Genomic DNA, 27,813 nt, shown 5'->3' on the forward strand with positions numbered 1-27,813 from the left:
ACGGCTGGGTCGATTTAACTCATGATTTCTTCTAAAATTAACAAACGTGGTTACTCAAGAATCTCAGCAAACGAAATGCTTCTTTTGGTGCTTTTTGTAGACAGCATTGCTTATCGCAAGTCCTTACTCCGCTATAAAACAACACACATTTCACAAAGGTGAGCACATTACTAATCCGGACATCCCCGAACCCTGCCTAGTCAACCGTGCGTTTGTACAAGCTGCCAAACGGGTAAGCTCCTCTTTTCCCTCCAGCTTGTGCTATGACAACCTTTTGCGTTTCTTTTTCTGGCTGGCGGGACCGCTCAGGGGACAAACGCTCCTTTGCCGACACCCGAGTGGCGTGGCGAGCTCTCCTGGCCGTTCAGCGCGGCGGGGCTGTGGAGAACACGGAGAACACGGTCCGGCCGTGCGGGCTGCCCGCCCCTCCGTGAGGCGGGACGGGCGGTGGCGCCGCGCCCTCCCGGGCACTCGGGACTCGGCTCCCGGTGAGAGGGACGCAGCCGGCGCCGAGCCGGGCAGCGCCGGGGCGATGTTTCCCCTGTGGAAGGCCGTTCTCTCGGAGAGTCTCCTGGGTAGGTGGAGGCGGTGCCGCCCGACGGGGCTGGGGGCGAGGGCCCGCGGTTAAGGGCTCCGGGGGGCTCAGCCGGGACCGGCCGTAGCAGGGCAGGGTGTCGCGGGGCTCACCGTACGTGCAGGCGTGTCGCCGATGAACAGCTCCCCTCTGGAATGAGTAAATACCGCTCACATCTGAGTGCTCTTCTTTGGGTTCTTTTTTACCTCTAGTGCTGGAATGCTTTTTGTCTCCTGGATCGGCCTGGAATTTATTGCTGCTCCCGGCCAAGTGTTTGTGCAGGTGTTGCAGAGCCGGAGCTGTGCTGCCCTGCTCAAGGCAGGGCGGTCGCCAGACCCAGCACCCAGCATCTGCTCGGTGCATCTCCTGCAAAGCATGGAAACTCACGGCGCAGTGCTGCTGTGCCTGGATAAGGTGTCTCCAGGGGAGAACAGCACACGGATTTACTAGAATAATTCCTTTAGCCACCAGTCTGCCTTTGAGGAGCCCTGAGAATGTGGGTGGATAGCCTATTTAGCCAGCCCTCTGAACACTAATCCTTTCCGAAGTTGAGCACTTCACTGAGGTTCAAAGTAGGAACTGCTGTCTGAGTGGGGGAAGAGTTGTTTTATTCTCATTATTGTAATTCCTCAGAAAATGTGTTCATTTAACCCGAAATAACAAACATTTCTTCACAGAAGGTGGCTGTTTTTGCTTGAATTGCTTTCAAATACATTTGATAGTGTATATGCAAAAGTATTAAATGGTACTTTTAAAGTAATCTCCAGGAAATGTTGTTGGAAATATATGATGGGGTTTTCTTTTTCTGGTTTCTTCTTGTTCTAGGTTACATTTCTTGGTCTCTTTACCATGCACTGCCACCAATGATCTACTACTTCCCACTTCAGACACTGGCACTCACAGGCCTAGAAGTTTTTGCTGTTGCCTTCTTTTCCCCGATATTCTTGACAATTGGCTCTTTTTGGAGGTTGGCTAACAATGAGTATGTCCTAGCCTTTCTGAGGTTGGCTACGGTTGGTAAGTACACACTGCAGCGAGTTATAGGTTCCTTTTTGGTATCAATGCATAAGAATAAACATTCCAAATTGCCTTAAAATTCAAGGCAATTATAGAACAAGACAGGAATAAGAAGTTCTTGCTCTCCCCATACTCATGTTTTGTTGGGTTTTTTTCTCTCAAGCTTTTAGATATAGTCAGAGAAATATTGTTTGCAGCCATTGTATTGCTGCCATTGTATATAAATACAGAAAAATTTCATTTCACTTTAATTTCTAGGATCTTTTAATTTAGTAAGAGTGTTGTTCGATAGGAAAGGTGTTTTCAGTATCACTCAAATATCAGCTGAGCAGGTGTTTCTTGTATTGTGACAATGGATAGGGATGAGACATTACAGAACAGCTTGGGGATATTATAAAAGTAGTCTTCTATGGGTGAAACATTCTTTTTAGTTTCCGAGGCAGTTTTTTCTTCTAAGAATGTATTTTTTAGATTAAATTTATCTATCTACATGCTTGTAGAGGGGTTATAGGCTCATCCTAAATATGAAATAACTCTTATATGGTCAGTTGCACAGGATGAAAATTTGATCTTAAACTCAGGAAATAGACGCCCCGTTTCCCATTCCACAGGCTCCTCCTTAAATCAAGATTTGCTGTGATTCCCACTTTGGTCTTCAGCTAACTGGTGCAAATCTTTGCTCTTGTTGATTTTTTAAAAGTTTTTGGGGGAAGATCTAGAAGTTACAGCCACATTCAGAAGCAAGTTAATACTAAAGAGTTTGCCACACAAGATGAACTCAGAGGAGACAAGGTTCTCCATCTTGTATCCATCTCCATCGCCTCTGTAGAGGTGAAACTGCTGCTGCTGAGTGATGTGTTCCAGAAGCAGCAGATCCTAGCTCCTCATTTGTCAATATAAGAGAGATAATAACTTTCCTTATGGTTTTCCTCTTTTACTGTTAGAAGACAGAGTAAGATCATCTTATTTACTTTGGCTGTGTAGTTTTTAAAAAACGAACTCTTGTTCTTTATCTCTAGAAAAATACTAGAACTGAGCAATTTGTTGGTGTCATTGATTTTCATGAAGAATTATCTTACCATGTTCTTTTCTTTCTCATTATATCCATCCTCATACTTTTCTTGTTGTTTTGTAATAACCTTCTCAGTGAGCAGAATCTTCAGCTTCTTGCAGCAGTGCCTAGTGTATTGCTTTTTGCAAGATCTTCTAGTTTAGAAATTAGTAAGCATTTAAAATTGCACCTTACCTTCCTTCAGATGTGACAGTAACCCAAAATTTGCCATGTTTATTTAGGATTAGTCCTTCAGATCACCTTGCTGTGTTTACTAGTTCACTTTACCAAAAGAGATGGAAATCACTTTAAAGTGTGTAATTTTTGTTCTGCTAGATAAAAAGCAGTGACATAAAAGGCCTATGATAGTCTTTTATGTTAGTTCTGTCCCATCATACTGTGCTGCTCATTCTCCTGTTTCTCAGTTCTTCCTGCTTTTTTCCTCTTTCATACTGAGAGAATTTTATTCATTCTCCTTTTGATCATTTTTCCTTTTCAAAAAGGCCATGGCCTTCCTCTGGGACTTGTTGAACTGTCAGGCAGAACAATCTACCCCATGCACGCTCCACCCCATTCTACTCAGTCTTCAATTTCACGACCAAAAAAAAAAAAGACAATTCTTCCTGTTTCGCTAAGACCAGAATTATTTACGGGGAGGATATTTTTTTCTGTTCTGTTTCTTTCTGCCTTTTCAGGAAGCATTATTTTCCTTGCAACTTCTAATTTTTGTATCCTTTCATATTACTTGATTTTGTGTTCTATTCAAAAACAAACAAACAACAACAAAGTATCCTGTGATAACGTCTATTTGCGTCTGTGTCTTCAGACAACGTACGTTAAATTTGGATTGATATATTTAAGTCTTGGGTGTACTTGCCCAGCAACAAAAGGTGTGTCTGCTCTAACTTGGCAAACCCATGCTACCTTTAATCAGGGTAGTGCACATGATGAAATATTTAAAGAGGCAGGTTTATGGATTGCCAGCACAATTTAGTGACAGAAATCTGTGTGTACTGTACATGGAACCTCTGTTGAAGTCCATGCAAGTACACCTTCACTGCACATTGATCTTGTTTATCCTCTTGGCTCTAAGCTTAGCATCTTTTACTCTGAGCAGAATGAGCAGGTAAAAAGTTGGAGGATTCCTAGCATGTGTTGCCAGAATCTGCAGCTCCATTTCTGACATTACTTGCTTAACATCTCTTCAAGTTTGACTCATGCTCAGCAAATGGCTGGTATCATAACAGTGTTGCAGCTTGTCCTGCTGTTTGTCATTGGTCCTGGGCCAGACTTTGCCACACTGACTGAAGTTACGAGAATATATGTGGTCTATAGTCACTTGAATTGGAAACCTGTTAGCAGAGTTTAAAACTGCTGGTAATGTGGGGTCACTGTACCCTGGGAAATGGCAAAGATGGGTGCATGTGCTCTCCTTCAGTGGCTGGAAAAGTGGTAGTTTTCAGTAATAAAATGGTGCAGGCTGGTAGTGACCACTTCTGAGACCAGATACTGAGCCACAGAAAGCCTTGTTCACCCCTACTGAGGCAGTTAATTACTAATCCCTGTGCTATGTGTGGTGACTGCTCCTGTCTAATAAAGAACATGGCTTTTGCCATAGTGTACTTTTATAAGTGCACTGAGGCAAAAGCATATCCTTTTTAGAAAGGAGCAGTCACAGTACATAAAACTTTATGGCTTTTGAGTTATCTGAGTACATGGTTGAGGAATATCTGTATGCTTAGATATCTTATCCATATATCTTCTCTATGGAATCAATCACCGTAAGTACTTAAATAAAGGTAATCACTTGAATTGTTGGATAATTGCTTCATATAGTTTTTTTTTCCTTGGAAACTGTAACTGCTGTGAAGTCATGTATACCCAGTTTCTCTGCATACCTGCATTTCTTTGGTTTGTTTTAAAGTGCATAGTGTCACATGTTTTCAGATAAGTGGTATAGCCATTCAAATTACAGGCAACGTTGAACTAATGCACAGGAAATCCTTGTTACCTGGTCTCTATTGATCATTAGAGTAATGTCTGTGTGTGTATTTGTTTGTAGGAAGCTTAGCATCATACCATTCACCAAATGCTACAATTAGACTACTCATCTTGGCTGCTGGTGTTTCTTCTTCCTTGCTGGTTCAAACAGTAACATGGTGGTCAGGAAACGGTTTACAAAGGTATTTTCTTAAGCTGATGTTTCTTTATATTAAAAGCTGTTTTCTTTTTTTTAATGCCCCAAACGCCTCACTGTTTCAAAAACTGATTCTTACAGGTTCATCAGGATATGGGGCTTCATGCTAGGCAAGATAATGCTCCTTGTTCTTCGTATCCTGTACACATCACTTAATCCAGTCTGGAGCTCACAAGTTGCCAATACTGTCATACTGACAATTGGTTTTGTAGCAGCAGTGGAGCGAATTTATTCAGGTAAGCATATTACAGCAAAGATGGTGGTTATGAAAAGAACCTAAAGTATACCTAAAGAACCTAAGCTATGTGTCATTGGGTTTTGGTCCTTTGATTTTTTTTCCCCAACACAGTCTGGTTTTAGACGTGCTGCATGAGCATTGCAGGCTTTAGAAGTCATGGGGTACTTCCATCTGCCCATAATATGGCAGAACCGGTGTCACAATTCATATAAGCTGTAGTAAGTTGGTGCTGGAACTGCATCTTTTTCCTTATTGCAGTGGCAACCATATGACAGTAAGACAAAAAAAGGCATAAGATAGACCAATAAAACCAGAATGGATTATTGTTTCTCCAGCATGAAACACTTGTGGTGTTTTTGTTCTTATGTTAACTCAGTTTCCACTTTGAGTTTCTCTGCCAGTGCATATCTTTTAACAGAGAAGAGGAGACAGGACAAAGTTGGGGAACAGCTGATATGTGAAAATAAACAGAAAGAATTGGAGAAGTGGACAAATTGTCCTGGTTAAACTTTGCTGAAATTTTTGGAGTGTTTGCACAGAGTACACAACAGTGGGGGCTGGCATAGGCTAAACTGTGGAGGTGGTATTGCCAAGGAAGACAGTGAGGTTGGGTTGGTTAGTTAAGGCAGCTCATGTTAAATCCTCAGAATGTCCTTCCTTCTCAGTATAACCTTAATGAATTAATTGAAAGATAAAACCTTATCTATGTGTAAGTGGGTATAAATTAGCATCATGCATATTGTCTGTAAGCTTGCATTACATGATCTAAATTAAACCTGAACTTTCATCAGAATTTAGAAAGGGAATCTGCTGCAGGAGATTAGTAAGGAAATCTGTCTTGTTTGTGGATGACAAAATGATGTGTCTATGCAATTAAGGGTGCTGCTTTCTCCTTAGATGAGAGAGGTTCTAAAGGGCATGGAAAAAAGGAGAAGGAAGGGAGTTTATTTTTGGCTTATATGGAAGTATCAGGTTTTGTTCTTCTCAGAGTTTAGAGTTTCAGAGAACAGAAGCCTCTGAACAAATTCTAATAACTTTTCTGCTGATTTTCAAAGCCAATTTAAATATTTAAATTCCAGTATTGTGGAAAATAATCAGATGGGCAGGTTGGCATTTTGAACACTTATGGTGAGTATATTTTCTTGACAGCCCTAGGGTTGTTGGTAAAGATTTTTTTTTTTGCGTTATCAATTTCTGACAACACAATCCTAATCAGATAAATGCTTTTGTGCATGTAGTTTGTTCTAATAAATTTGTGATTTTGGCTATTTCTTTTTCTCAGTTACTCTTGCTAATAGGATTTGACAGTTTGCTCAGCTGTATTTCTATTCTTATTCTAGGTGGAGATAAGAGGAAACAAGAAACAAACAAAACTGGTAATGTGGTTAGAGAGACTGCTTCCAATCCTCATTGGTTTTTATCAGGGACTGCTTTTGGCAGCCTCATGTTCCTCACTCTATGGATATTTGGAGAGGTTTCATTAATTTCTAGATGGGCAGTAAGTGGACATCCCCATACAGGTCCAGATCCTAATCCATATGGGTAAGTGCATAATTCTTATTATCGTTACAAAATTGTAATAAAAATCCAGTGTTGTAGTGGGTGACGAATTAAAACTCAGGCTGATGATGGTATAAGAATTTAGACAGAAAAAAGTGGGTACAAGGTACTTCGCACAGAGGATTCATTCTCCCTTTGAGATATCTCTGAGCATTTTGTCCAGACCTTAAATTTTTCTGATACAGAATTATTTTTATGTCAACACTAAAATCTTGGTTTGACACATTTCAAAACAATTTTTAGATGAGGACTGAGATTCAAGGACTTACAAATGCAGTGCATCTATAATACGCAGTGAATTAGTCTAGCTGTTGGCTTCAGAGAAATGATCCGAGATGCATTCACAAAGTATAAATAAAGTAAACTGTGTGCAATATTAAAAGATATACTTCAGTAGAAGTTTTGATTAGTTAGAATGCAGTCTTAATGCTGTGTGTGGTTCATTTGGGTTCCAAAATCTAGAACAAGACCAAATTAGTTGGTCTGAGTTATATGTGATAGCAGGTGATAGAGTTTATAATTTGGAATTGGTATACGAGAGAACTCCCCAAAACTGAGAGCAAGATACTGTACACTGTACTGTAACACTCAAGACTGAGTGTTAGATACTGTAGGATTCCTTACTTGACATGAAGAAAATACTTCTGTTCGGGGCAAATTCTTCCCTCTTGTTTTCTCTGAGATGTCTTTCTTTTTGAACCAAGATTTCAGTGGACTGCTTTTGCTGCTGAACACAGCTCACTTATACATTACAGTAAATTGCCATTATTTTCAATTGGATGTTTTTTACATTCAATAAAGGGAAGGAAAATGTAGCCAGGTGTGAGCAAAATTTGGCTTTGTTTGACATAAAAGAATTATGATATATTACCAAGGACCCTCGTCTGTATATCTAGAAGTTTCTTTTTCAATGTCAGGTGTTTTTAAAACCATATTAGTGCATGTTTTCTGTTTTCTTATTGTTGTATCAGAGGTACAGTTCTGTTGGGCCTTGCTCATGGACTGATGCTTTCATTTTGGAGCTGGTCTTCTGTCATCAGTTTTGCCTTGTTTCTCATAGGTAGGTGCAAATCCTGAGGAGAATTTTTGTCTGTTACCTTATTCCCTTTACTGAAGTTCTCTGACCTGACACCACATCTCAAAAAAGTGTGGCTAAGCAAAGCCACACTCTTCTCTGCCACTGACCGTAGTACACATATGTCTGACCAGTTGACTAAGGGTTACAGGACAAATCTCCAGGCCATCGCTGAGCAGTGTTATTATCTTCAGAAGCCCTGTTCCTTTGAGCAGCATCTCAGTTCTGACCACCTGCATTGTCTAAGAGTTGGACTAGATGATCTTAGAGGTCTGTTCCAACCTTGGTGATTCCATGATAAGGTCACATCTAGAGTTATGGGGTTGAGATGACACAAGCCTCTCAATTTCACTGGAGGCAAAATAACTTGTAATTTAACAAGCAGTCTACCTAGAGAAAAGCTTATCTCTTGTCTCTTCATTTGCCAAGTTCTGCAGGCAGTAAAATAGTATGAGCAGGCAGGTTTTAGTGTTAAGAAATGTGTGGGCAGATTGTAATGTAAGCATGAACCTTTGATTTTTGAGGTGCACACATTGCTTATTTGAAACAAGCGCAGGAAGGTTCTTTAGTTGATTCAAGCGTTGTATTCTAAAATGCTCAGAACCTTGATGTATAAGAGTTAAATATTGAAAGTGTTTCTATACATTGGCTTTCATGGTGTTACAGTAAATATTCGTACCTACAATAATGTTTTAAAATGAAGTTATAGAGAGGTTCTGTGGTTGTTAATGTTCTGCTTAGGGTCAAATCTCCAAATCAAAGATAGCATGGTAAGTCAAGGATCTTGCAGTTAGTAAAAGATTTAATAGTTGCTTTCTTGCCCATTCTATGGTTATCTACAGGGAAAGATCAGGAAAAGATGTTTTCTCTTCATATTACTCTATTTGATTCCTTCTGTGTTATAGTAGAAGACTGACCTGTTACTAACTAAGAACTTAAGAACTCCTAAGAACTGCATCATTCCTCTGTTGTGCTGAAGAACTCTGTAAGAAAAACTGTTCAGTTTTGGCTCTTGATGATGTTTCTCTGTCCTCTTTTCACTGTACTGTTTTCAGCTGAATAGGCAATGATTAAAAGAATGAGATGTTGGGAAAAATAGAAGACTGTCTTTGACTGCTGTGAATAACTGTCCTTCTAGTGATACAGTTTTCATGGCTGGAAAGCACAGTTATATTTCCCAGACTCTACTTTTTTTTTTTTTTGCCAGCCAGGATACGAAAATGAATGTGGTGCATAATATACCTGACTGAGACTTATTCTATTCTTTTCTATCCCTTCACAGGTTTGGCATCTTCAGCTGGTCTCCTTTATTTACATACCTGGAGTGCTGCTGTTGCAGGCAACATTCTTGGTATCTTTACTATGTGTGTGTGGCCTCAACTAGCTGGACGCTTTGTTAGCTGTCTGCATCCTGGGAAAGCCATGAGTACAGCCATGTTTATCTATGTTCTTGAATTATTCTTCTGTGTGTGGTGTACAGCTTATAAATTTGTACCTGGAGGAGTTTACATTAGAGAAAGTTCCCATCTTCTTCTAGGTATGTTTGTGATAATGGACAAATACAAATATGCTTGCTTTAGCCTCAGGCAGATATGTGAAATGTATCTAGTGTATAGAGAGTCTTTTCAAATGCTCAGTTATTGTTTACTTACTTACTGTGGTAAGAGTTTCAGTGCAAAAATTAATGAGACATGCAAAAAATAATCCACTTGTTTCTTTACTGTTAGAAATAGTCTAAAATGTGGACAGAAAATGGAATTCAGGTAAGGGAAAATGACAAAGTGGAAAAATGTCTGATAACTAAAGGACACAGTGGAGGAAAAGATCTATTAGTCAGTCTAAAAATATGGCTGCAATCCAGGGTGTGAATGCTGGCTACCTAAGGTAGCAGTGCCTCAGGTAACAGGGTAGCTACTGGGACTGTAATGCAATTCAGTGCATTATTTAGCCCTGCTCTGCAGAGCAAAGCGCAGCATCCTGCTGATCTAGCTAGTCTGTATTGGAGACCTGAGCTTCTTTCCCATGTGGCTCTACCTTATGTTTTGTGGACACAGCAGCATGTTTGGGGGAATTCAGATGAGACTGAAGCGTCAGAAACAGGTGAACAGGACAGGCAAAAAAGAAATTGTCAAGTATTTGCAAATAAGGAAGAACTGAGTTGAGCAAATATAAAGGCTTCAGCAGGATGATCACTTGATGAGGGTGGAGAGATGGAAAGGAAACCAACCCTTCCTGGTTTTGTCTCCAGAAATATTTTCACAATAGGTACTAACATGTTTCATGGCATATTTCACTAACTGTATTTAAACAATGCCAAACATTGTCTTGGGCTAATTGTGTGGGGCATTTTTTAAAAATGTGACGCATTGGCCTATATTTTATTTGGAAAGGATTAATGAATGCTGTGCTTAACTTGTTGCTCCAAAGGTTTCAGATTTCATAAATGTCTTTGCCACCAGTTTGTGTCACACCAGTTTCTTACTCTCCACGTGTGTTTCTTAAATTACGGCATTCACGTGAGGGATTTCAGTTCATTATGTTTCGAGGAGAATTTCATTCCATTATTGCATTATTTTCTTTGTTCTGAAAGCACTCTGAGGAGTCTTTAGAAACAGTTACCTTAGCTAATTAAATTTAATTTTTTGAAGTTCTATGAAGAAAGCATGTGGTAGAGGAGTGTCAAATGCTTTCTTGAGTAATGCTTTCACAAAAGAAATATTTTTATTCCAAATTCCTCTCTGTTACTTCCCTTGAAATGCACACTTGTGATTAATTTACCTGGCATGATCACTGGGTAGTAATAGAGAAATGGCCTTAAATTTCTCTTTGGTAAAGAAAACTGTAAATGGAACACATCTCAGCTGATGGCACTTCATGAGTTTAAATTCCGTCTGAGAATCCAGTTTCTATCTTTTTTGATGCAGTCCCATAGCTTATCAAAGATTATACCGTGAGACTTTGTATTTGTTGCAGTGCTTTTACCCTCACAACTTGGTTTTCTGGCAAACTGCTTGTTTTCTTCTGGTTTCTTCCAGGTGCAAGTGCTATTTCTTGCTTTCTTCTCCTGTCCAATATCCTGCCTTTCTCTTGCTGCAGTTTGGGTAGGGAACTGCACCAGGAAAAGTGACAATGAAAGTAAGATCATTATATTCAAAACTTCTGTGCTGCTTCATTGTGATGTGATATAATGCTGAGGAGTCAGATTTCTGATCTGCAACTTTAACTGAGTCAGTCACCCTTTGAGAAAGGTTTTGTGTGTGCCCCTTCATTGCACACACACAATATGCAGTGTCCTGGTTTGCAAACTTTCACTACAACTAATGTAACAAGTAAGAGAAATAAAAAAATACTGAGTAATTGTTAGCTATTACTCTGCAGTAAACTATGGCTTCTATAATTAATTAACTATGTCACAAAGATATTAAGGGCATATATCTTCTCCAGCAGAGCTCTTATCCAGTTCATTATCCTCCCATGCTTTCTTTGAAAGTAATTGGATTCTTTATCTCTTTAGGGATTGGAAAAGACCTTGTGCCATTAGTCTGAGCTTTATTGAAAAGATACCATCCCCACGCATTGCAACAGTTAGCGCACTGAAGTTGCTTACTAGCTTTTAAAACATATCTGTAGGTGTGCTTAGTGTTCTGATCTTAAAAAGCAGAACTATTTCTGTTGGCTCTGGAGTTCCAGAATACAAGCTGCTGCCATGTTAATTTGTCCTTCCAACCTGCTGCAGTCTGCTTACGCTGTTTTATAACAAAGTGTTGAGAAATTGCTTTTGTAGTTCCTATATGAAAAATGTGTTACTTGTATCTTGGTGACAGAGCAGTTCATTGTCAAAGATAATTGATATGTGCAATCATCAATGTGCTTTTTTCATCATGCTGTTATTTTAAGGTTCTGCAATATGTAGGTGTAACTCAGTTGCTCTTGTCCAGGTTAATTTCAGTAAACTTTGAAAACAGTGGGCCTAGCTGAGAATTGCAGCCATCAGTAGGGCCTGGAAGGATTTTAGCATAATTTATCTGCTATGTGTTAGCCTTTTTGACATAATACCCTGGAACTGTACTGCAAATCAGACTTTACTTGAGAGTACTGTCAATAAATCTCATAGTTCCTGCATTGCTTCATTTGGCATAGCATTTTTCTGCATTTTGCTTTGAATCATCCTTGTTCTTGGAACCATAAGGTTGTGTTGTGGTACCACAGCTGAGAGTTTATAAAAGATGTGTTTATGAACAATGTTTAATATGTTAAATGTCTATGAAGAAACTAATTAATTATATTTTTACAGGTTTTATAATGTTATGTATTGGGGTAGATTTTCTAACAGGACCCAAGAAAGACCTTAGCTCTGTCTTTGAAGTGAAAAGCAATCAAAAACCATTCTTCAAAACGAGTAAAAACTGTATTAAACTACGTAAGTATAATTTTAGTTCCTTTTCTCCATGACTCTTGGAATACTGTCTGAGGAAAAAAAAAAGAACACTGTGGAGTATTTCCTCAGATGTTTTTCTGTACTAGTTTTAGAGATAGACTGGTAGTTGGTATTTCCCTGGTTCCAGGTTAATGATGACATAAACTACTGGAAGAGTTGGCTCACTGTTATTATGACTGACAGAGGCTATTCCTAATGGAATATGTTAAACAGGCAAGAAACTGGGCAAAAAACAAAATGTGAATATAGATTCAGCATCATTTGTGGTTTCATTTTAGTGGTTGAGGAGGAGGCCTCTCTGGATCTCGGGGTTTACACTGTGTGTACAAAAGCTTTGGATGATTTCCCAGCCGTTTGGTATGGCGATTTTGAGGTGGTTCAGTGTGGCAGCGCTGCTAGGGCTGTGTGAGCTGCCTGGCAGTGTGGTGGCACTTGGCTGGCCCAGAGCTGCTGTGCAGTGTGACACTCCTGCAAGGCCTGCTGTGGCTGCCATCACAGCACAAGGCTTGGGCCTGGCTGTGTGTCCAGCCCAGGCCTGTCCTCAGGAAGCCATTGTCATCTCCTGCCTGTCAGCTATGCCCAGGGATCACAGGTTTCTAGATTATATGTATGGAGTCTGCTTTTTGCCTTAGGTTTTGAAGAGAAATGAAAGTCAAATGTTTGAGGTTTTATCACTTTTTGGTTTTTAAACTGTACGAACATTTTCAACTATTTCTCTACAATCATTTGAGTCCCTGATTTGTTTTCATTGTCAACTTACTGTTTCTAAAGAAAAACGTCTGCAATAGCGTGAAGTTTGGTAGAGGAACAAAATGCTAGACATGAGGGTATGGTAACCCTACAGAGATCAGGGCGCTGAAGATTCCAATTCCTGCATCTTTTCTCCTGTGACTTTGGATCAAATCACTTGCCATTTTGCCTTTTGGCAAAAGGAGACAATAGTGCTTCACAGTTTTTCGGGGCTGTTTCTGGAATCTTTATGGAGGTCTTTACCCAGTATACTCAGGGGCCAAAAGAGTGTGGCCTGTGAGAGTTTGTGTCTCAGAGGCAACATGAGCACCATTTCAAGTGTTTTGAATATTACTGCTAAGAAACATTTCACAAAGGTAAATTAATATTTCAAAATACTACCTGTCACAAAGCACAGCCCTTTCTCAGCTGACCTTGTTATGTTGTAACAGTACCTCTTGTACTTCCTCATCATGCTCAGACTTATTCTGTTTCTCAGCTTCCACTCTAAGGACCTCTGTGTCTTACAGAGTATGAAATTGCTTGACACGTGCTAATATAAGTAGCATGTCTTTCTTTCTGACATCTTCCATTAGAAAATGTGTTTAAATTTTACACAAAACTATTCCAGAAAACTTGCATTGAAATAATTTCATATCTGTTTAAATATATAAAAGAATAAACTGGAGTTACTGAAATCATTGTAGACAGCACATGCCACTGTGTAAATGAAATAACTGCAGAGGGCTTTGCTCATCAAATTACATTGTGCTGAATGGTGAGAGCTCTTAAGCGCACACTGTGGTTATTTGTTATGCTACAGGAGCAAATAGAAAGCTCTGAATATGCTTTCTATGAAGCTGCACTGTCTTTCCAAGAGCGTGTCAAACAAATGGTCAGTCTGTAAGTCTGGCAGGAGTCACATCTTTCTGACATCTAAAGGCTTGCAAAGTAAACTAAATTTTATTCCACAATTGTATTAATACAAGACAAAAACTGTGTACTACAAATGCATACTTGCACACAGAGAGGAAAACACTGAAGGGTTTACATGATGCTCTTACTCATGTCCTATAATGCATTCTTCAGTAGGTGTAATTTCTACATAACTATTCCAAGGAGTTTTAATACATTTTATATGCTTAGCATGTTGTGTTTTGGAGACTGTATTTGCACAAATACACATATTCTGCATGCATAGATACTGCCTTGATCTGATGGTGTCATTTAAATGGACACATTTCTCATTCTGTGAATAGCACACCTTAGAATAACAGTGTCCTGTTTAACAGCAATAATAACATTATTTTTTCTTGAATTAAAAACGGGTTTTTTTCTGTGTTTTTCTATTTCAAGTATTGTGGCTGTTTGTTGGTGTTGGTTTGCTTGGATTGGGTTTACGTTATAGAACTTACCAGAAGAAGCTGGGCCAAGGGGTGAGTAGAGTGCTGGTGAGAATGGTAACTTTTAAATCTACAGTAAAATGTGTGTGTGATAGCTTAGGTGTGTTAATTGTTGCCGAAGAAATCTTTGTAACTGAGTATTCAGAAAAACTAATGCATAAATGAAGACGCAAAAGTTTAATTTGTAAATTCATGTCAAATTGAAATATCTGGGTCTTTGGAGATTTACAGTGATGCTATGAAGAAAAATATTTTGAAAATTTGAGATATTCTTGTTTTATATGTTCAGTTTGAACCTTACTTTTAGAAATTAGCTTATTTGGCCTATCCTCAAACTGGACAATGCTCTTAGCAGCCTGATCTCATGCAGGGGGAGTTTGAACAGATAACTTCCTGAGGTTTCCTCCAGGTGAAGGAGTTCTGTGGTTCTATATTGTATCATAACTCTGAACTGAAGCTCTCTGAAAAGTTGGTTGACATAGATTAGACTTAGACTAGCTATGGAAATTGGATAAAAATTTGGAGATTGCAGTTTTCTATCTTGCAAGAAAATAAGTATTGCAAAAGTAATAAATAACAAGATGGTTAACACTCATGGAGTTCAATGTTAGATTCACAAATGCACACAGATTTATATGGTTGGCCTTCTTTTTTCAATTAATTCAGGTTTGTAGTACCTTATTGTGTGGCAAAAAGTGGTCAGCTAACTATGTTCCTCTTAGTAAGATGAAAAAATGCATTGTCTCGTACCTCTTCATTTGTTTACTATTACTTGTAAAAATTCCTTTTAAGTATGATGACTTTTATTCCCTTGTTAATAGCAGATTTAGTCTTTTGTAATTCTGAGAGCTTTACTAGGAAAATCTATTGATTTAAACATCTCTTATATGTCTTTTATGGCACCGTGTGTCTGGTGTTGTTTACTGCAAAGCTATAATATGTAAAATTCAAATTTTATTTTATTTTTTCCCATTTATTTTTTGAGCTTCCAAAAAGAGATTTCTCTGCTATGATCTGGCCTTTTAGATTTGGATATGACAATGAAGGATGGTCTAATTTGGAAGGATCAGCTAATTTGCTTAATCAGACAGGTAACTTTTTTTTCCCTACTTCATTTATATTAGGGAGGATTCATCTGAAGAGGCAGAAGTGAAAACACCTGCTTGGTAACTGAGGCCATTTTTGCATTAACACAAGAACCTGTGTTTAGTGGTTTTCTCCTAAATTTATGAACTGTTCCAATACAATCACTTCAGTCAAAAATCCATTTGCAGAGGTGATAATTTGTTTAATATGTTTTAAAGAGGTTTCTGGTCAGAGGAAACATTTCATTTCTTTTTTTGATTTTTCTTCTCACATTGCAGATAAGTTACTTGTCTATAGAGAAATTCTTGCATAAATGAAATAATATGACTTTAGATAAAATATAATGGTATTTACAAAGGTAAATATACTTTTAGATAAAATAAATTTTTTAATAACTTCTCTGTGGGTTTTTTCAGATGTGAAGCATTATATAATTCCTAAAGGGTGTGAAATTCAAATGCCCTAAGCAGTGAATACAGAGAAGAAGCAGACAAGTCTGTTTCCATCACTGAACCAATGTATACAAGAAAAGTAGCTATTGTAGCTTGGTTGTCGTGATTTTATTGTAAAGAAGAGTGTCTAAACTGTTGTTCATGGGCAGGATTTTGGTTGGAAAATTACCTATAGGAAATGAAGAATTTGGAATAAAGATGAGTGCTGTTGCAGCGGGCATTGAAAGGAATTGGCCAGTAGTGCTTTTAGGTATTACTTTTTTCCTGAAATACCCATGAGATAGGGTAGACAGGGGACTGACAGTTCAAAATCTAAAGCAGTTCAGGGAATTAGGGAATGTCTATGCTGCCATTCGAGCATTTGTTGTTCTCCAGTCCACCACAGGATTTTCCTGAGCACCTCAGGCTTTGCAGACCCAAGCAATGAAAGGGCACTGACAGGTGCTCCTGTGCAAGTCTTGCTTTTGTGGCAGAGATACACAGGAGTTAGTGAAGAGTGAAGAGACTGATTTTAACCTTGTTTACTCCATTGTCCCACGACCAAAGGTTCAGAGAGCTGGGCTATGTTGAGTGTCTGGTGATATGAGAAAAAAAACAGGACATTTAATCAATTGAAATTTGGAGCATTCTTCTACACAAATGATTCCATAATTCATGTCTGGGTGGTTATTTAATCTTTGCAGATTTATTTGTGAATTTTAATGAATGTATTCATTTCTGGTACCTGTAGTTTAAATTAATGAATATTAGAAAAAGTGATTACCAGGTTGTGTCCATTGGCATTCCTTTAGAGTAAATGAAATATCACTTCTAAAAACGACAATTGGTAAGTCAAAAAGACAGAAAATTCCCAAATATAAATTAATGAATTGTAATTTCTAATAGGTGGAAACGGTATTCTGGAGTTTTATGTTACATATATATTGTTATATAAAGTACTGCATTAACATTGTCAATAAATGCATTCAGAGTTTGGCTAGAAATTTCTATAAGAAGAGTTCCTGATTTTGAGAGCCATAGAGGAATGAGTGGCTGTCTGCTTTAAGATAAGGGTTGTCTTTAAAGATGTCATGGTGTGTGTTCCTTGGGCTCACCTCTCTGTTGGAATAGTGAAGATGCAACATGTAATGGCTTTTGTGACTGGAATTTCTGTATGCCCTGGAGGGATCCAACATCAACTCTTAATGGTTTCAGTTACTGTTTCTGTGATCAGCATGTATGCTAATGATGTAGATGGAAAAACCTGGGAATCCACTTAAGAACTCTTGAGCTCCCATTTTCCCTGCTGACAAGGCTTTACACTGCTGCATATGATATTTTGAAAGCAAAAAATCTTCTGTGGTGCTGGATGATCATAATTCCTTGTGGAAGGGCTGTGGATGATTCAGTTTGCCTTCCTGTGTAGAACTCTGAAAGGAGCATGATTGCAGCAAGAAGGGAGCACTTGGAGCACTTGTTGCTGCTGCAGCTGTACTGACCTGCTGCTCAAACTGAGTCTGAGTGGTTCACCCATCCTGAGGGCAGCTTGCATAATCCCACCATCCTTCAAGCATGGGCAGGTGTTTCTTAGATGCCAATTCCTCAAGGGACTGTATAGTTCTTCCTCTATCCTGCAGTTAAAATATAAGGGGAACCCACAATGTTCCCCTGGCAAAACCATACCTCTGCATGTAAACAGGGAGGGACCACAGTGCTATGAGAAAGTGAGGTGGCTGCAGATGGTCAGCAATTCACTGGAGCTGCGAACCCTTCTGTTACCATGCCTTGGGGCTGATGCAAGGTTGCCCTGGGCTGAATAATTATTTTGGCAACAGCATCCAGCTGTGTCTCGCACAGGACCCTTTGAAGCACAATAGGATTTGGCAGATGAAGGGAAGTGCAGATGTGCTATGTAGTGTTTATTCATCAAATTGAAAGCAGTAGACTTGCTACTGTGCTGTTAACTTGTGCATGCACAGTATCTCTAATGCTTTTGAAATGGCACAAGGTCTGCACAGAATACAACTGTATTCTGTAGTCTCATGTATCTCTGGTTATGCACCAGGGATGAGCTATGGCAAGCAGACACTAAGTGCATCTTTATCAGAGTTTGTGTGGCCTGCAGTAGCCAAAAGTTTGGCCCTGACTTTGTTGCCAACATTGATTTATTTGCTTTGACTGATCCTTGAAGGGCTTGTGTCCATCCTCTTGTAATCAAAAGGGAAATAATGACATTATGTAGTTATTTATAAGTCCCATTTATAGGTAAAAGTTGTAATTGTGAAAATATTTTCTTTTTTGCCCTCCGATCTTAGAAGCAGATTTTATTACTATTATAGAGAGTGATGCCTCTAAACCATTCATTGGAAACCATGATCCAACAATGTGGCTGGGAGAAAGACTGGGATTTTATACAGATTTTGGTCCAAGCACAAGAGATCACACTTGGGGGTGAGTCATCTTTACATGCACAGTTACAGGAAATAGATGTAAATATATTGCCCAATACAAACTGCACTAATACAGAAGCAAAGAATAGTTGGAATAGTAATCACTATAATCACTTGTTGAAGCTTGTCCTTTAGGAACAGGCTTTGATTCATTAGCATTACCATGCAATGTGGATGGAGTTTTCTCATTGCTGAACCTGATCAGATTTGGTGCCTGCCCCTGTAAGCTACTTCCATTTTGGTGATGTAGAGAATAGCATCCTGCCCTTTAATGTACAGATTTGGAAGTTTAGCATTCCAAGTACTGTATCTGATGCCCTTTTCACGTTATTTTGTTTTGGGCTATGAGAATTTTGTATTTTAGACTTAAAACATGATAGCAGTTGGAAAATGTAGTGCATCAGGAGGTACGAGAAATTTTGAATTCATTAAATCTAGATTGGGCTGTATGATGGGAAATGGGAATAGAAAGATGCATGTCTGTTTGACCAGATATTTTCTGTCTACTTTTACCTTAATGCTTGACCACCTACCAATTGCATATCATTAAATATCTTTGTCCTCTTCAAAAATACTGGCATATAATGTGGCCTTTTTTTTTCAGGGGGATATACACATCTCTATGGCAGATGGAACTTCCTACTGATGTTGCAATGGCTGTTTAATTTTTTCCATATGTGAGGGGCATTTGGTAACTTTCTTCTTCCAGACCCTGACTGTTTAAGTCAGAATGGGGTAGAGAAGGCATTTTCTGAGAATTTACTAATGAAATACATTGAAAAACCTGATGCAAAATGTCCAAACAGTAGCCAAAAAAAGAAAAACCTCCCATTTTAAAGATGTATTTCTACCTACTTCTACTTTTAGTAAAATACCTTTTAATTTCTGGTAGTATAAAATTCTGTTTTGTCTGAAATACAGATCATGAAAAGCTCAGTGAAAGAATTCATATTTATGGAATGATATTTCTTAGTGTAGGAATTGATAATATATTTTTAGTCATGTAGTTAAGCAGTATTTTAGAGGGAAACTTTCTACATTCAGAAGAATCCCCTAGAGATGGTTTGTATTCTTGTCTTACAGTGTTTTTCAGTGACTGTTAGTCGTCTGCTCACATTTTCTGCTTTGTTCACTTTGATGTTTGTGATGCTTGTGAATCACAAAATGTAACTTTTTGCCTCTCCTCATGTAGGATTATGGCACTATCCAGGTATCCAATTGTAAAATCGACCCATCACCTCCTTCCATCTCCAGAGGGAGAGATTGCACCTGCCATCTCCCTGACTGTCAACTTCACAGGGAAGCTGGTTGATTTTGTTGTCGCTCACTTCGGGAATGAAGAGTGTGTATTTTACTTATTTTTACATAGAGTGTACAAAGTCATGTAATGTAATTTGAAAACTTCTAGGATTTCTTTTGTACCCTTTAAAATCTGCTGCTGTAATACTGGTTCTAGCAGGGCACATTTGAAGAAACACTGTGACAGCTTAAAATTGGTTAAACTACTGGTTTAAAATTTGGAAGCATTTTTTAAAGTAGTGCAAATCTGTCTTGCAAAACTCAGCTGAACCTACCATCTGAATTACTAGAGATTTAAAGATACAGTTCTCCAAAGTCACAACAAATGATAGAGCTACAGATGCATCTCAGTGCAGGATAGCATCCTTCTGACTTTTTGCATGTGGAATAGATGTATTGTATTCCACAAGGAGTGCAGATAGCTACTGTTAGAGACAGATAGCATTACTGGGAAAATGTTATTTTTTTAAAAAGTAACAAGTCTGAAACCTCCAAGAAAAGCCAGTGTTGAAACAGCAGCAAAAATATTCATCAGTGTCCTTCTGAGAGGATGCAAGTGGAAGTCTGATCTCTGAATTCAGAAAAGCAATATTATACCAATGAATCAAATGAGTGATGGAAAAGAATAAGGTATATATGTCCGTTCTTGAAAACAATGTTTTGATTACTTGTGTGTAATGAATATTAATCAGAGCTGGTTTTGTGAATGCTCCACATAGCTGTAATTTCTGTTATGTTTAATGGGATATCTAGTATGTTTGTGGCCATGTAGTAAGATTTGGAATAAAAAAAAAAAATGTTACAATTCATGGAGAGGCAAATTTATGGATAGGGTACAGAATATTATAATACAAAGAAGCTGCTCAGAAAGCCATAGAAATTCTCTGTATCCCGTTTCCTTCCCCTGAGTAGAAACTGCACCAAACCTGCAAATTGTTTATAGATTTCCCATATATTATACAAATACAGTTGTCAGAAATCACTCCCCATTTTTTAACTCTTGAAAGGAATTTAATTCTGTGCCTCACACCAATGATTAGACTTGCCTATCTGAGAAACTGTTTGTCAAAGTAGAAGAAAATAACACTGTATTATCCCCTCGCAAAGAAATGAGATAAAGATGAAGGGAAGAAAAGATGAGGAGACATATGGGAAATGAGTGCAAAGTAGATTGTGTTTTAGAGGGGAATGAATTTGTAACTAAATATGACACATAACTGCTTATTTTTAACGTTTTTTCTTCTGCTGCTTAGGTTGACATAGACTATAGAATACTGGATAACTAGGGTTGCTTTTAAATACAATTTTTTAAAATGTGGGACTATAACTGTGCCTGTGCCTTTAAAAGATCCCATCTTCTGGAGAGGTGCACTCTGGAAAGAGCAGCTAGCTGACCAGGCAACTTCACATATACCTAGGTCAGACTTCTACTTAAGTGTTTGGGGTTTTTTTGGTCTCCTGTCTGTGTGCTCCTTCTCCCTAATACAGTTGCTTCAGCCAGAAGTACCACTATTTGGAAAGCATAGCTGCACTTAAATTGTTGTCTTCTTTTGGGTTTACAGGTTCCAAAATCAGCTCTCTCTGTCAATGGTATTTAGTCCTGACTACCAAAATCTTGAAGACAACATCATTTACAAAACTGTTTAAAGTTGTTAACATGAAGAACCATAGAAAGAGAACTGCTTTTGCATTATTTTATGACAAATCCAAAGACAGGGAATGGGATCCGATGAAGTATTTTACCAGGCTCCACTCATGCTATCGCTTTTGATCATGTTGAAACTCTTGTGTAAATCTTGTTAAAGAGATGTGAAATACATGCCAAATATAATTAAGTAATGCTAATGGGATGATGTAACTCTAGTTACATTCCATAAATTATGGGACCCAGACTTTAAGACTTTATTTACTGTGATCTATCCATAAAAACATTTTTTTAGCTTGTAATTTCTTTGTCATGCATCACATCATGCTAGCACAGTTAAATTTTAAGTGCAAGCAGAGACAAAGCCTTAGATAATCAAAGCACTAACATTCACATTTCCTAGTGATCGTATCAGTATTAAAAACAAAACAGTAATAGAAAATGTTGTTCCTATAATGGATAGAAAGAGAATGTGGATTACATCTACCATGATCATGTGGCTTTTATCAAATGTAGTGATAATTTTGAATCAATGAGCTTTCTATGAGCTTTCATACTCTCTAATACTGAGCAACAGAAATGGTACCAGATTGATTTGTGGTTTACTAGGTCATTAGCTCACAAAGATTAAAGTCTTTTCCATTTCTTTCAGAGAGGACTTGGACAGAAAACTCCAAGCAATAGCTGTTTCAAACCTATTGAAGACTAGCTCTAAGCAAGTTGTATTTCTAGGATATGTCACTTCAGCTCCTGGATCCAGAGACTATACTGAATTAATAAAAAATGGAAATGTGCAGGTAATATAAAAATACTGCATCTTTAGAGAAAATATATATTGGAAACACTCAGCTTAATATTTCAAACTGGCAACTCAAATATAGACAGAGAAGAAAATGTATGCCCATTTTCAAGTACAATCTTTAGGTACCTCATGATATCTTGCAGAGAAGGTGGAGTCACAGTGAAAGAAAAGAGTCAATGGACAGCAGCTGCCTCAAGGGAAATGTCAGATAGAAGAAATAAAAAGTCGCAGGGTTGTCAAGGGTTAGAACAGGGGCCTGGTGAAGTTGTGAAACCTTCATCCTTGGAGATATTGAAAATTTAGCTGCATAAGGCCCTGAGCAATCTGTCTGAAGTGACTTTGACCAGGGTTAGGAGTAGGTGACCTCCAGACAGCCTCTAATTCTGTGATTCTTTTGTTTTAAAAGCAAGCTCTGTGTCAGGAGATATGAAAAAGTTGTCAGATTTGTCCATGTCTAACAGTGAGCTTTTTTTCTTTCTACCTCATTATAATGTTTTAGGCAAAATATTTTTCTGCAATGAGTTTACACATTGGTCCTGTTAGTGATTTAAAACTTACCCAGATGAACACTTACAGTATTTGTTTGACTTTTTTTCCCTTTTGCTTCTAGGATATTGACAGCACAGATCGGGACAGATGGTGTAGCTATATTATGTATCGCGGAGTAATAAGGTATGTTAAAGTGAATCACTTATTTGTAGGTTTAAATATCTTTATGGTTATCAGTTTTATAATCTTTTGTAAGTGATTGTGGAAGAGTCTTACATCCCTAAACAATTATTATGAGTAGTTGGAGCTATCATAAAATTATGTGAAACATTGATCTTAGGATCACAACAATTGGTGTATCTCTGAATATAATTTGCAAAGACACTATTACAGGTTTCATCATTCTGTGTCAAAAGCCTTCAGATCTACTCTGCTTTGGTAGCATAAAACTACATTTTTCCAAGGCTCTGGCCTTGCAACTTCATTCTAAAGTGTGAATGCTAAGACCTAATTTGTATGTGACACAGAAGATACAAATTTTGAACTATGATGTAGGGTTTGTTGAAGCAAAATGCTGATTTAATCCAGCCAGTCTTTGTGCTGGATTTAGTGGAAACTTGAACTGTGTAAGCCAATATTGAGGCACAGGACCAATGCACTCCTTATCTTTTAATACCAAATTGCTTGCAAATCATTCTCTTGGTGATGTTTGCACCAGAATGAAATGCAGCTTATTCTGAATAAACTATGCAAATTCTGCAGTGTTCACAAGTTGTAATCTTGTTAACATTATTGAGTAAAAAAGAAAAAAAGGCCACTATAAAAACTCAACTAAAAATCTATTTGCAATTTGAATTTTTCTCATTATTCATTCAATTGATGCTTGAGTTTCTTTCCTGGATATTGAAATCTTTTCAGTGAAAATTTGGTGAGCTTATACCTGCACTCATATTCTAAAGCTGTAATTTTAAAAAAAGGTTTTTAGATATAGAACTTATTTTTATTGTCAAACACTTATGGTTTTTCAGTTTTTATGCTTGTGATATGGTGTTATGATCCTGTTTATGGAGCACTTCCAGTTTTTTGAAGCTGAGATTCACAGAAATGGAAAATTGTGTTGGTAAGGTAAAGCGTAACTCTTGGAAAAAAAAAAAAAAGATGCATTCATTAAGCATGTGGTGAAATTATCTTGAGTTATTTTTTCAAACTAACTCTTCTCGTATTTGATAGGCTGGGTTATGCCCGCATATCTCATGCTGGTTTAAGTGATTCAGAAGTCCAGATGGCCAAATTTAGAATCCCAGATGACGTGAATAGCTATGTTGACAATGACAGAATTGTCACTGATCCCAGCCAAGTTCCTGAGGACATCCATTTCAATCCCAGGTCAGTGTGTCTCATACGAAATGAAGGGGATGATATACCTGGCATCTTGTAAAAGAGAAGTCTAGGAACAAAATTATTTCTAAAGTGAGAGGTACTGATTAGTACCCAACTGAGCAGAGGAATAGGAGTCAAGAACTTCTGATTTGTAATTCCATTTTTTTCAATTGATTTGGCATGTACCCTGGGAAAATCAGGCTGTTGTGTCATAGCATAAATTGCCAGTAATGCTCATTTCACCCAGGCAGTTTCTGAGATTGTTTGATAGGTATATTTGCCAAGTGGTGTGGTGACTCATTTGATAGATGATGTTTCTCAGCCCACTTCAGAGACTGGGCTTTTAATATACTGTTACTTAGAATATCAAATACAATATATACATTAAATACATTTTTCATGAGCATCTTAAAATGTACCATATAATTGGAGCAAAAATTAAAGAGAATACCTGAGGCAGTATGTTGCATGTGTCAAGAAGAGAAAAAAAGGACTAGGTTTAATGTAAAAGAGTTATTTATTTCTAAATTGATGTAATTTTTCCACTGGTATTTCATAAGGAAGAGATATATGGAGAAAGATATTTAGTCTAGTATTAATATCAGTGAGAGTCATGAAGTTCATGATAGATGTTGCCACAGAGAGATAATTCCCAGTAATGCCAGGTTTACTACTCGTAACATGCATAATGCAGAATATATTGCTTTCTCATATACATCTGACAGTTGAGCTTACTCACTTTTTATGTCCCACTCAGCCACTGGCTTCTTGTCTAAGCAGGAGTTTGCCCAGACTTTTCCACATGATGGAACATGCCTACAATTAGCATTTACGTTCAGATTTTTCTCAGTTGACTTCAGCACAGAATCTTGTCCTAATTTCTTTTGTCTGCCTATAACCAGAAAATGTTTACCCTATGGAACAGATTTAGCTTTTTCTGATTAATTGTACTTCTTTAGAAATACAATGGCAGTGCTCTTAAATATCACTTAGCACTGATATTTTGAATATGTACTCCATTTTAATTTTGCAAGTCTGTCTACCATAATAGTCAGTTGTCAAAAGTTTCATATTTAAATTTGGCATGAAGAATTACAATTTTCACCATAATTTTCAAAAGAAAGATGTACAATATTAATAACAAGATTGACTGTTTTGATACTATGAGTGTTTAAATTGTATCTCCACTGAAATCAGGACTAAAAACTTCACTTAGAATTTAGGTAGATAAATGCAATACTCAGCTTTTTCAGCTGGAGTTCCAATTATAGACTGCCTATACCATCAGCGGAATCAATGTAATTAATTGTCTCCGCTGCACTCAAAGACCTTTAGTAGGAGAAGGGTACATAGAACCTGATTTACGTTTAATAGAGTTGGGGCCTGTTTCTGAAATAAGTTGCCTAGAACATTCAGAAGTAGGGTAGTAATTGTATAATTTAATTGCATGGGTTAAATAATGTTGTAATAGTATTGCTCTGTTGAATATTTTTCTTAGGTTTGGATCTTACAAAGATGGACATAATTACATGCCTATTCATCACTTTCATATGAGCACACCTAAATATTTTAAACGGACAAATTAGAGCAAGAAAATAAAAATTATTGAGACCAACAAGAAAGGTTTGTAGCTTGAAACTGAATTGGCAGCTAATGTTTAAGGACGGGCAGCTCCCATGCTGCACAACACTGTGAATGTCTATGTAATTGGTGACTTTCTTCTTTAATGAGCTGTTATCACTGTGAGGGAGGGAAGATGCATGTATTTTGGTAAACTGGTATATACCTTGGCCAGAGACCTGCTTTGTATGCAACAAAGCAAGGGTGGGAACTTGCTTTGGCAACGACTTCTTCAGCTTTTGTGGAGGTATCATATATCATGAAGTTTCAGAGTGCTATTGCTGCTATTGCAATAAAAAGCTTGGCCTTAGGTTTTTCAAAATAGGAATGGAAGTAGTGTATTTTTTAATTGGGAGATATGCAGAAAGTATGTGTTTGAAGTGTGCGTGTTTTCGACTCAAACATTTACATCTGCTGCTATTCTACATTTTATTCTTATATGAGTTTTACAATAATTAGCAGATAATTGATGTTCATAATACTGCAGAAAAAAGAGGTTACTTTATAGACATCATTTTATTAACTGGACATTAGACACTTCGATGCTTTTACAAAGGGAAGAGTAGACTACCTCTGAATGAAGACAGTTATGAGACACCTACATGAACGCATTGATGAAGAATTAAAAACAATCATGCTCAACATAACAAGGTTTCTGAGAAGGGAGATAAGTTAGTTGTAATTTTTTAAAGGAACTATAATAAAGGAAAAAAAAAAAAAGCTTTGTTTCTTTGCTAGCCCTACACTTCAGTAGGACTAAATAGAGGTGTTACTTTTTTGACCTGGTCAGTGAGTTCGCTGTTAATGCAATGCACATGTGACACAATGTAAAATGTTGTGTCCTCTTGGGGTCTCTTGGCAACGTCTTTAATATTTAGCTCCTGATCCTTCAGTATACATTCAGACCTTCCCTTTAACAATGAGGACATCTTCATTGTTGTCCAAAGGATGTTTCCTACTTGTGAGAAACATGTTAGATCATCTAAGTGATGCATTCCGCTTGGAATCCACATTTGTGATGTTGATATTTAATACTGTGTGTTTTTCCAGTAATATCTAAGCATACCATAACTGAAAGGAATAGGATATGTTGCAGGAAAGAGGGTGGATGTTTTTTCTCCCTCTAATTCTTCATCATATACTTTTGAGAACAGCTTGAGTGTACTCAATTTTATTGTTTCTCTATGTAAGCAAATACAGGATGCATTTTTACCCAGTGTTTCTTGTTCTATGGAGTCAGGTAATTGTTGCCAGCACCATGTTTGTTGCTTTATTCTGGTCACCTATCATTTTGCTCCCTTTTTTTAAGAACTGTGTTTCTGAGAGTGAAACTTATCTCTGGTTTTTGTGGACAGAGGTATCTGAAAGGCATTTAAAAGTCTCAGTGGTTATGTATTCATCATCTCAGGTGTAACTGACAACGAGCCATTGTTGAACTAATTTCTCACCTATGGGTGCTTTGTGTGTCTTTACAAGCCCTCTGAACGTGTTCTTTGTGCGACTCTCCAGCAAGACAGGATAAATTAGGTTGTGGAGTGATACAAATTATTTTCTTGCACTTTTAGCAGTTTTCTTCTGCAAACACCAGTTGCCCTCATCTCTTCTATTCCCAGTTTGCAAAAGCAGCTGGCACTGGTACCAGCGTTGCACAGTGCTCTGAGTATCCTCATTTATTTTCAGCACACTCTCATGCTAGCTCTGAGGCACGTCCAGCCACAGGTTTGCCTTTTCAATCTGTAGAACATGTAACATTATCTTGCCACATTACTTAACATTCTCCACAGGCTGACTCTGCAAATACCTTGTAATGTGAGCCGTTTATTAACGTGAAATGCAAGAAATGATACGTATAAGTACAAAAAGCTTGAAAACTCCTAATTTTTTAACAATTAAAAAATAGGAAGAGGTTATTTTTTCAAGAAGCCAGACAGCATAACATGACTTGCATAACAGATCAGATTATAAATCGTATCTGCATGTAATCTTCAAAGTCTCTGAGCATATTTTGATGGATTTTTTTACAGGATTTAGACATGCTCACCCCATTAGAAAGGTTCATGTTGACCACATGTAGTGAAAAAATCTAAAGTTTGAATATTCTCTTCCTCTGAGTAGTTGTACAAAAGTAAACTGTTTGTCTACTACTTCTACTGCTGTGGTTAGAATTGGGAAACTAAAGCTAAACTTTATTTGTCCTTACATCTACACACTGATCTAATCCTTTGTTTCTCAGTGGTTTAGGAAAATGTGCATTCATATATCTAAGTCACAATCACTGCTTCAAACTATGACAGAAATGTGCTAGAACAGGTCCTGCTGCAGGGGTGTG

General features: G+C 37.7%; 1 protein-coding gene across 3 annotated transcripts; it reads left to right on the forward strand.

The window, feature by feature from the left end:
- The first annotated feature begins 468 nt into the window (after positions 1 to 468).
- Positions 469 to 27,521, forward strand: CWH43 (cell wall biogenesis 43 C-terminal homolog). 3 transcript variants are annotated; one of them, XM_066185728.1, is made up of 17 exons: positions 469 to 575; positions 1,400 to 1,591; positions 4,705 to 4,825; positions 4,921 to 5,075; positions 6,418 to 6,619; positions 7,609 to 7,697; positions 8,995 to 9,249; positions 12,007 to 12,132; positions 14,236 to 14,315; positions 15,268 to 15,373; positions 18,115 to 18,250; positions 19,442 to 19,591; positions 21,846 to 21,990; positions 22,606 to 22,667; positions 23,715 to 23,870; positions 25,363 to 25,487; positions 25,947 to 27,521. In XM_066185728.1, the coding sequence occupies exons 1-16, from the start codon at positions 533 to 535 to the stop codon at positions 25,448 to 25,450; spliced, it is 2,106 nt and encodes a 701-aa protein (XP_066041825.1). In that variant the 5' UTR covers positions 469 to 532; the 3' UTR covers positions 25,451 to 25,487; positions 25,947 to 27,521. The 3 variants fall into 3 exon arrangements, 2 of the variants coding, with proteins under 2 accessions (XP_066041825.1, XP_066041823.1); XR_010721426.1 differs by lacking the exons at positions 25,363 to 25,487; positions 25,947 to 27,521 and adding an exon at positions 23,513 to 23,604 and having other exon boundaries at positions 23,715 to 23,799; XM_066185726.1 differs by having other exon boundaries at positions 25,363 to 27,497.
- Positions 27,522 to 27,813: the final 292 nt, after the last annotated feature.

The sequence above is a fragment of the Chamaea fasciata genome, unplaced genomic scaffold (assembly GCF_029207755.1).
Source record: "Chamaea fasciata isolate MVZ Bird 193981 ecotype frontalis unplaced genomic scaffold, bChaFas1.0.hap1 SCAF_6, whole genome shotgun sequence".
Taxonomy (NCBI): domain Eukaryota; kingdom Metazoa; phylum Chordata; class Aves; order Passeriformes; family Sylviidae; genus Chamaea; species Chamaea fasciata.